The sequence below is a fragment of the Pezoporus flaviventris genome, unplaced genomic scaffold (genome assembly GCF_033815535.1).
Source record: "Pezoporus flaviventris isolate CSIRO_AGI_PZ_B2104156 unplaced genomic scaffold, CSIRO_AGI_Pfla_v1 ptg000007l, whole genome shotgun sequence".
Lineage (NCBI taxonomy): Eukaryota > Metazoa > Chordata > Aves > Psittaciformes > Psittacidae > Pezoporus > Pezoporus flaviventris.
The window spans coordinates 32,442,154-32,452,626 of NW_026892555.1; the positions used below are offsets into that span (position 1 = coordinate 32,442,154).

General features: G+C 44.4%; 1 protein-coding gene across 1 annotated transcript; it reads left to right on the plus strand.

The window, feature by feature from the left end:
* The first annotated feature begins 1,933 nt into the window (after window positions 1-1,933).
* On the plus strand, window positions 1,934-9,452 carry SBSPON (somatomedin B and thrombospondin type 1 domain containing). The gene is made up of 5 exons (XM_061448291.1): window positions 1,934-2,226; window positions 6,311-6,505; window positions 7,224-7,314; window positions 8,124-8,300; window positions 8,996-9,452. The coding sequence occupies exons 1-5, from the start codon at window positions 2,010-2,012 to the stop codon at window positions 9,111-9,113; spliced, it is 798 nt and encodes a 265-aa protein (XP_061304275.1). The 5' UTR covers window positions 1,934-2,009; the 3' UTR covers window positions 9,114-9,452.
* The last annotated feature ends 1,021 nt before the right edge of the window (window positions 9,453-10,473 follow it).

Below are 10,473 nucleotides of genomic sequence, written 5' to 3' on the forward strand. Positions count from 1 at the left end.
CCTTACTCATGAGTTACCTAGGGCTACTCCTAATAGCAAGGATCTACACTGAAAGGGAAAAAACAAAGTATTTGCTGGAACAAACTGGGTGAGCTTGTTCTCTATTTTAATGAAGAGTCTTTTTTTTTTCCGGTTGCTCTGAGGAATCTGTTTGACTGCATCTAGTAGAAACCTGAACATTTTTCCATTTGCATTCTGGGCTTTTTTTACTAGACCATTGCAGACATAGTTTCTTGGTTTTCTGTAAACATGCCCACTAAGAGAAAGACATTCTTCATTCTGTTCCAAACTGGTGCAAGTTTTACTGATTTATCCTTCAGCATAAGTTCTCCACACACAATTTATCTACTTACAAAGGTAGTTTCTACATTGATTTGGTAATATTTTGCATTTCAGGTGATCCAAAGGAATCCAGCAAAGCAAAGGAAAACATAAGGAAGCATTCCTGCTCTCACGTTGCCTCTTACTGAGGCAGGCTGCAAGCCTTGTTCTGCTCTTACCCACCGCAGGAACTCCCCCAGCAGTCATTGTTCACAGGTTCAAGTTTTAGGCTGGCGACAAGCCAGTGAGTTCATTAGTAGCACACTGGATAACAGTGCAGGCCCAACCCATTGGGATTTAAACAGCACTTTAACAGCAGTGCTGTGATGGCTCGGAGAAATTAAACTCTGGCTGGCCTGAGCTGTCTCGGGGGGTCCAAGCACCCGCATGTAGCAGGTAATATAACAGGCTGTTACCTCCCATCTGTAGGCAGCTCTGGGAGACCAGATGGCTCTTGCCTTAGTAGCTAACTATCTGCAAACTGAAGTGTGCAAAAGCGACATATTTTTGCAGTCACCTCACTATGTACTTTTAGGATTTGATTTCTTTGGTTAACTGATCATATCCCATTAATCCTGAAAACCTCTTAGGACTGAAGATAACTGAAAACTAGAATCCAAATCTTTGCGTTTAGGATCCATCCCCCTTTCCTTGTGCACCTGCAAGTACAGCTTCTTTTGTTTGTTCTGGAAACACATCTTAACAAAAAATAGGAAGAAAAGGAAAAACATAACACGAGCAAATGCTCTTGGCTGTGTGGGATGTGTCCTGAAATGAGAAAGAGCCTGTACCAATAAACCATGTCCGGTGGCCCCAGGCCATCCCCATGCGCTGGGCTGTGTGGAGGTGGATGGGGGTGCTCTGAGATAGCTGTGTGGGTCACTGCTAACAGAATATGGCTGCATAGGTCACAGTTCTGCGTGTCACTTGTGTAGGGCACCGCTGGGTGGGATGTGGCCGTGATCAGTCCTGTGAAGGCCACTGCTGTGCAGGGCATGGATGTGTGACAATGCCATGCAGGACGTTGCTCTGTGGCTCACCACTGTATGGGACATTGCTGTGAGGATCATCACCATGGGAGACATTAAGGTGAGGGACATCACTGTGGGAGACACTGCTGAGGGGATATTGCAGGTCACCACCATGTGGGTCCCTGCAGTGTGGAACACTACTGTGGGCTATAGCTGTGTGGGACACGGCTGGGTGGGTCATTGCTATGTGAGACATCCTTGCATGGTGGTGTGGGACACGGCAGTATGGGAAACGGCAGTGCAGGATATATCTGTATAGGACATCACCGCAAGGGCCATCGCTGTTCAGGACATGGTTGTGTGCGATGTGCTGCGTGGGTCACTGCTGTGCAGGACATCCCGGTGCAGCAAGCACATCGCTGTATGGGACATCACCGGGTGCGTCACTGCCACACGGATCCTGTGGGAACATCCTGGCCGGACACCCCCGAGGACACGCACCCTCCGCATCTCCCGCTCGCTACACCCCAAAACTTCGCTGCTGCCCGGAGCCGCCCGGGGCCAGGAGCGGGAGCTGCCGGGCAGGGCCCAGCGGGACCGCGCCGCCCCCCCACTTCCTCCGCTCCCTGCCCGCCCATCCCGCACCGCTCCGTCGGGTGCCTGCGGCTGCCGGAGCGCGCAGCGGTGTCAGGATCCTCCCGTCGGGGCAGCACGGTGATGGGCGGCGCGGCGCTGTCGGGAGCGCTGTGGCTTGGGCTGCTGTGGGCAGGCAGCGGGGTAGGGGGCAGCTGCTCGGGAAGGTGCTGCGAGGGTCGGGACGCCGCCTGTGTCGGCGAGGGATGGAGGGAGGGAGGGGGGTACGGGACCTGCTACTGCGACGGAGGATGCCGGCGAGCCGGAGACTGCTGCCAAGACCACGGCCAGGCGTGCCCGGGTAGGTGCGTCCGACCCCAGCGCCGGGGGTCGGGTTGGGCTGTAGCCTGGTGCGAGCCCACTGAAAGGCGAATGGGGGTGATGTTGACCGAGGGCCCCCAGCGCCCCCGGCCCTTTCTTCAGGGCTGGGTGCCTGCTGCGGGTGTTCCTGGGGCTTGGAAATGGGGCTCAGCTGTGAAGGAGCTTTGCGCGGCTCAACTCCCCCCCTTCCCTCAGCATCACCAGCTCTGGGGTGAGGGCATGAGCAGGGGCCAGGCTGGGGCTGGGCGAGGGTAGCAGCAGACAGAGAAATGTGAAGAGCAGCTTCTTCCGCACTAGGCATGTGCGAGGCGTCTGGGTCAGCTGTAGCACAGTGCCAGGGGCTTGCCAGCCTGAAGTTATTTTGCCTCTGAAATGTGTTATTTACTTTTCACTATGCTCCTGTCAAATACACACCTATTACAGTGGGGGTGCAGGATTACAGGCGCAGCAGGAAGATTGGTTTAGACACTGTCTGTGTCCCTGAGCAGATTCCTCCTGTCTTGCCAAAGAAATACGAATGAAAACATTGAGGAAAGCATCAGGGTGAGGTTTCTGTGCTCACTCCTTGGGGCAGGAACCAGCAAGTGTTCACCATGAAGGCAAGGACTTCAAAACGAACGTAGGGGAATGAGTGAGAGGGTCCTCTGCCAGCCTGGCTCCCAGGGGAGCAGTAGCAAGGAGGGGAATGTGGCCCAGGTTGTCCAAACTGGACCTGGCAGCCTTGTAGGCATTGACACCCTTTTTTTTTCCATGGTACGTCTACCCTTTGTGGTCTTACAGTTTGTCCTCCCTCCCTCCCTCCCTGCACCTGCACTGCAGGACACAGCCCTTGCTTTACAGGTGCAGCACTGGCACTGGGGCAACCTGATGTCTCTTCTCAGGTGCCTGGATGCACATCGGCCTGAGCCAAAAATCGCGAGTCTCCCTGCACAGTCCTGCTAACCAGGGAGTATTTACAGGCTCAGTGCTGTGCTGACAGAGCCATGTACCTTTGGGACTCAAGTTGTCTGCGTCTGCCGGGTTTGAGGAGTATGACTGAGGGACAGCGTGGACCCGTCCCAGGTGATGTAAAGCTGCTCAGAAAGACTCAACAGAGCAGAACTCTGACCCCAGGTCTCCAGAAGAAACATGTTCAGTTCTCTGCTAAAGAATCTCTGCAGAATAACAGAATGGGAAAGACGTGCACCATGTGGTCTGACAGGAAGTAGCATCTTTAAAATGAGCACTTTTTTAATGCAGGGATCTTTCATTCAGGGAGGTCAGTAGGGGGAAAATTGACAAGATGCTTGTCATAGAGTCACAGCATATTGTATCTTTTCAGTAAATCTAGTAATTTTTAGTGTTCATAGAAGGGAAGAGAGCTAGCAGAGATGTGTAGTGTTAGCATTAAAATGGAGATGTAAAAATTACTATGGTTTTCAAAAAGAAGCTCAAAGTTGGGCTTGAAAAGTTCTAGTTTAGGTACTTTTCTTGCCATGAATTCTGGCACCTATTGTTGTCAAGATGGTATTTTTTGTGTCAGGCTCAGTGGTGGTTGCCTCAAAAGGCAATGTCTGAGCTGCCTCTCTCTTGTGCCCTGCATAGACAGTGGGTGCCCTAGATCCAGGCAGGAAGATGTAGTCTCAGCTCAGTGTCTCTCTCTCTCCATCTCCTGCACCAGAGCTGGGATCTGGCAGTGTGTCTGGTGGCCCAGCACAGGGAACTAAACCCACAGGAAACTGCTTCTGCTCTCTGATTGCCCCTTTCTGCCTGGTTTGACACCCTGCAGAGCCTCACTGACTGCTTGTGTGAGCACCAATGCTAGTGCAAGTAAAGGGAGTAGAATGATTTATGTGGTTTGGCATGGGAGGGCAGGATTTTGGCAGCTCGGTCCTAGAACTCTTGCACCTAAACCCTACAAAACTGATCACAAGAAGTCATTCTTTTGAGAGCAAATGATCATCTATCCTCTCTTGCAAGCAGCCAGTCAATGTTTTGTATAAGCAGAAATTCCAAATAGTTCCAGCGGGAGTTTTTATCAACTTAGAGAAGTGTGGCTGGAAATTCTGAAGTATTTTTGTTCCTGTTGGATGTTGAGGTCTCACCATCGAGTGTTTCTAAATTCTGTCCACCTGTTCAATGACATCAGGGGTGTTTATTGGCATAGTGCATTCTGAAATACTGTTCTGAATGTACAGTTCAAAAAACTAAACCAGAAATGTGAAGGTGACCAATGGTTCTCATGCTGTAGCTTGTTTGTTGGGCTGCTCAGTGCTCATGACTCTAGCACCTGCCGAAATGACATTTCATCCTTTTGCAAATATTTAACAGGATGAAGTACTTGGGGGAAGCATAAAGTGCCCCAAGTATATGTAATCAAGAAATGTGCTAGGAGCAATAAAAAACCAGTGCTCCCAAATAATATAAACCAGTGAAAGGAGGGGCGTCCTACAGCTCCAGTGCCATGGTTAGATTCTGTTGTGCCTAAAAATCATAGTGGCTCTGGTACTTTATACATGGATGGGTCAGCAGAAGTCCACAGGTTGCTGAACCTAAGGATTTTAAAATGAATTACCTTATAGTTCTAACAATGGAGAAAGAATATTTTTGTACACAGAGAGCATTTTAGACAGGAACTACTGTACCATGGGAAAGCCTGGGAAAGGAATGATCTTGTCATTTGAATGGAAATAGTTACTCTGAGAGAATCCACAGAGCCTTATACATGACAATGTATGTTGTGCAGTGTTTCAGTGGAGATACTGTAATCCTTTTTTTTTTTTTTCCCAGAGATAGGGAAAAAGTAAAAAGTGTGACTCAGAAAAAAAAGAATAAAAATCTATGATTCACAGTGCTGCAAATGGAAGAAAAAAATTCTGAGCACCAAGCTGTGTTCACTGGAATGCAATGTAATTTTTCTGTGTGCTTTTGAACTTGCAAGAGTCCGGTTAGCTTCCACATCTTGGTAGGTACCTGAGCACATATCCTGTTCTTCAGGTTCCTTTGGCTTGCATCTTTCTCATTGTTTCAATCAACCATCATTCACCATCACTGTTAACTAAGCTGGAGCAATAGTAAAATAGACAGAGACCATGAAGTTGTAGCTACGGGTCCCTGATACTTTTTGTATTTCAAGAGATGTACCCATTCATTCCTTTTATGTCAGCTGTGGGACCCATTCTCTGTTAGGCTGGGGAATTTGACATCTTTCCAATGAGGCACAAAACTGTCCCTTAATAGTTGCTGGGTACTGACTGCAAGAGTGATGTTATCATCCCACTGGCTAACTTCGATTCAAGCAACCCAATATTCTTATTTTTCCACATCACTAAGGACATTCATAATTCTTGTTCTAAATCCTAATGGCCATGAAATTGCCATGTTTTGCTGCAGATGACCAATACTTAACTGTCAGCTTCGTTTAATTCCAGTAAGATGTGAAGTCATCATTTTGTTATGCAGCTACTCAGTCCCTTTGGGAGTTTTCTGCATGGAAAATGTGATGTTAGACCTGATGTTATCTGCATATCAAAGCATAAATATGGGCTTAAAATTAGGTGAAAATCCTTGCTTCTGCAGGTCATTCATACAGACAGCTTGGAAGAGAAGCAATAGCTAAGGAAACAGGGTTAGATAACACTGTCCTTTAGTACTCTGGCTAGACCTAAGATGTGTGATCAGGCATTGATATCTACCCTTGTACTATTAAAACAATTGGGGCCAAGAACTGTCTTCTGGTCCTGTGGACAGGTAGCAAAGATTGTGAGGCACATACATTTAGTACTTGTCCTGGGTGTCCCACGGCAGGGTCCAAGACATTTTTACTGTCACTAGTTTTCTGGTTTTCTAGTTCAAAATGCTTGAAACATATGTCTGAGGGTTGTGCTGCAACATGTTAGAGCAGTGCCTTCATAGCCAGAGAGACTACCTCATGCCTTGAGGTACTTAGATGCATCTGAGGGCAGTGCCTGGTGCTGCAATGTCAGGTATCTGCATGTGGCAAAGGCACCCATATGCTGTTTTGAGAGCAATCAGGGTAAAACAGAAGTCTTGACTACCAGTAATGCTTCAATACTGCTTTGCAGCTCTTCCCTGTGCTGTGGGGGAGTGGAGTCACTGGAGTGGCTGTGCAGCACAATGTCAACCTGACCTGCGGATACGTAGGCGCTATGTACAACAGGAACCTAGAAATGGTGGGGAACCTTGTCCTGCTCTAGAGGAGAAGGCTGGCTGCCTGGAATACCTGACTTACCAGGGAGAGGACTGCGGCCATGAGCATGGTATTCTTATTTGATTTCATAAATTTACTGATCATAGAATCACAGTATGGTTTAGGTTGGAATGGACCTTAAAGATCATCTAGCTCCAACCCCCTGCCATCAGCAGGGCACACCTTCCACTAGACCAGGTTGCTCAATGTCCCATCCGACCTGCCTTTGAACACAGCCAGGGATGGGGCAGCCACAGCTTCCCTGGGCAGCCTGGGCCAGTGTCTCACCATCCTCATGAACAGAAAAAAAAGCATCCATCTGCATCTAACTGCTTAACAGTACAATTTAAAATCTTACTTTCTACTGTCATATTGCACTTTATTATATTCTTATATTTTTTTTCCTACTCAGGCTTTTCTTAATTTCTATTAAGTAAACAGCAAAGCTGCATGCATTCCTTCAGTTTCTTGATTTAAGCCCCTCAGGAAGTATCAAATGATCTCTGTGCAAAGTTACAACAGGAAACATCTCGCTGCAAGATCCCATCACATTCTGTTTCTACAGAAACTAGATGGCATGTGTTTCTAGATATAGTTCTTTTGAATAAGGAAGAGCTTAGCTGGAGAGAATGGGGTTGAGGTCTGATGTTGCCAACATTTTGCCACTTTTTCAATACAGTCAGTCACCATCACCATCCACAAACTCCTGATTCATTCACCCACTGTTCCAGTAATTGAAACATGACTCAGTTGCCTTGCTGCCTTACTGTAACTGTTTTCTTTCTCAGTCCCTGCTTTCATAACTACCTCTGAATATGGTAAAGAAAGAAAACGACGAGCAGCATCTTCTCTCTGGCCATCAGACAAAGAAGAAGCTGGGTAATCTATTTATTATATTCATGTGGGTCATCTTGCTCAGTAGAAAATAGCTGGCTACAGATAAAAATGTAACTGAAAGCACAGTAATTAAACAGTAATTTATAGCTTTCACCGATTCCCTCTCCTGCAGTTCATTTGCACTTTCTAGATGTTGCTTTTGATTACACTCTTAATTGTCCTGGATTAGACATTGGGGTCACAGCAAATCAGGATAGCTGCTTTTGAAAGCAAACAGTAATTAATGCTAAACCAAAACTGAATGTACCCATAAGTGTCTTAGAAATTCCATATAGTTCTTTCAACAAAGGAAATGGGCGGAATCTAATCAGTAATGAGAGACCATTTTAAAATTGACACAGAACAAAAAAAATTGTTTACCAGTAGAAATGTTGATTTAAATTAGGTTGTTACTGGGTCTGTAATACTCTTAATGCTTTGCTCTGTGCTACTTCCCCCAGAACAATAAAGCCATCAGTATTCAAGTTTCTTTTCCACTTTTTCTTTTAGCAGCATAAAAGAAAATATATGGGTTACTGAGATCTCTTTTCAACATAATTAGAGAATATAAAACACAACCAGAAACTGAGATCATACAAAAAGCACTGGACTGGGGCATGGAATGAAAAATATTTTTTTGCAATGTTTTTAAGAATTCACTGATTAGGTGAGGGTCAGAAACAGATTTGTTAGCAATGACCATGTCTAACTTGCGCTTCAAATACCACACATATGCTATGTAAGTACATTTAAAAATGTATACCTAGCTTGTGCTTTATCTATTGTAACTTGGTACTTTTCCTTCTGAGCAGATACTGTGTGGAATTCAAAACAGAATCACTTTCACAGCACTGTGCTTTGGAGAATCGGCCGTACGCTCGATGGATGCAGTACCTCCGAGTAGGATATACTGTGTGTGTAGCTTGCCAGTCTCCAGCTATGAATGCTGACACACTTCGTTGTTCTGGAGATGGCCATAATGCAGATGGGTAACAAGTCTTTTTTCTGCTGTCTTTTCTGTAGCAAAGACTTCTCAAGGTGTCATTAAAAGCTGCATTTTATATTATTATACCTAAAAATTGAAACTTGTAGAGCTCAGAAGATTTACCCTTTCAGTTCTCACATGAATTGTTACCCAGATAAAACTGGGGAAGAATTTCATTATTTTGAGATTTCAATTCTTCAAAATGTCAGAATTTCAGTATTCAAGAGTTCAGTGCTTTGAATGATTTACTGTTGTGAAAGGGTGATGCAGGTCTGTAGTGCAAGAAGTCTTTTTACAGCAATGGGCACTTTTACTTAAACCCAGTCTTCCCTGCCATAATCCAAATCTTATTTCAGGTTTAATGGTGGTGGAGCACAACTCCTCTCAAACCTGGAAATCTCGTTTCTAGAACAGTAATTTTGAAAGTAGACATTTAATATTCAGAACAGATTTTTATTTGCTTTATACATTTATTAATATGCACAATACTTAATACCTGTACAACCAGCTACTCAATCCACCATCCCGTATACTAGACTTAGGAATACAGTGTCTGCTCCAGAAAGCATTTTAAGCGCTAGAAGAGATAACTAAATATTATTAAGCAAATCTAATCTTTGACGTATTATACAACACAATCTAGTAACTTGAAATACAGATTTTTCAGCTTTTTAATCCTCACTTATTGTCACATTTCAGAGGTAAAATCTTACACTGGGAAGCAGTTGGCAACTCTCAGTGTCAAGGAACCTGGAGGAAGATTCGGCAGCTGGAGCACTGCTCATGTCCCCTTGTGCATAGCTTTATTTTTACATGAAAGTCTAAAAGACCTTTAAAACAGCAACAACAAAAAGGTTAAGAAAATTAACCAATGCCAAGAAACCCACATCTTTCTGCTGCACTGTCTGGAGCCTAGACAAATTTTAAATGAATCGGAACTTTTGAAGAAGCATTTTGGGAAACACTCTCTGCCTTAACACAAAACACTAAGACTGATCTTTGTATTAGAACACTAGAAGCATGTTTCCATGTTTCTCTTTTGTAATTAAAGAGGTAATGTTTTTAAACATAGTAGCTGCTTTTCCTGAAGTTCCTGTTCTTTACTGGCCACAGTCCTGTCTACAGGCATTGTGCCTACTCAGTAGAGAGCCAAACATTTTCAAGACAGAACAGTCACAGTCATCATTAAATAGCAAGGTGAATAAAAATTAATGTTGGAGAGCTAAAACAGGATTTCAGTTTAGAACCTTTGTTCCTTCCCAGTATCATCTAGACAGTTGTTTATACTACAAGTATTCTTCCTCTACATTGCTGTTTTCATATCCAGTCACCTTCATAGAAGACATATGACAAACCAGCGTTGTTAAACAGCCTTGCTCAGAACTTCATGTCACTAATACATAGTGTGAACTTTATGGCAGATGAACCTAAACAAAACTTTGTGACTAAAGCCTTGGCTGACATTAAAAAATTACTTATTACTAGTTAAAACTGCTCACGCACAATGATTAGCACAGAGCATTAATGTTAAAGCACAGGCAAGACTGCTACTCAGGTAGCTCAAATCCATGTTTTGCTATTACTTACCTTGACTTATTGTTACAGCATTAAAGAGGCAGCATACTGCACTTTCTTAGTTGTCAGATACCTGCTAAGACTTTTTCAGTTGTTGGCTTACAGCTGCTCTAGCATTCCCTGCTGAAGGACAATGCCTGTATTTCATCAAAATCCTGAAATTCATAATGTTTGCTAAAAAAAAGAATAAAAAAAAATGATGACTTAAGGTTGAGAAAATGTACAGTTAAGACATGCAGCAGCTCTGTGAAACCTATAGACTAGGCTGTTTCTACCAGCTGCAAGAAGAAACTGTAGCATCTGTTGGAAAGAATGAGGAAGATGATCTGGCTGAGGTCTTGTCCACAATAGTGTGTGAAACAAACCTTTGTAACTGTACTTGACTAAGTATATAATCTTAATGGAAGCAGGCCTCCAAAACAGAAAGCAGAGAGATTTCTTAATACTTCCTGAACATTTCAGCCTGCAGGAATATATGTCTTCCTTGTAGCCAGGAAAAATATCTGGGAGGTTTATTATGACCAGTATGGACAGATGCTTTTCCTTGTAAGGTTCTTGTAAAAAAAAAAATCTTATCCAAGGATAAAGGTACAGAAAACCTC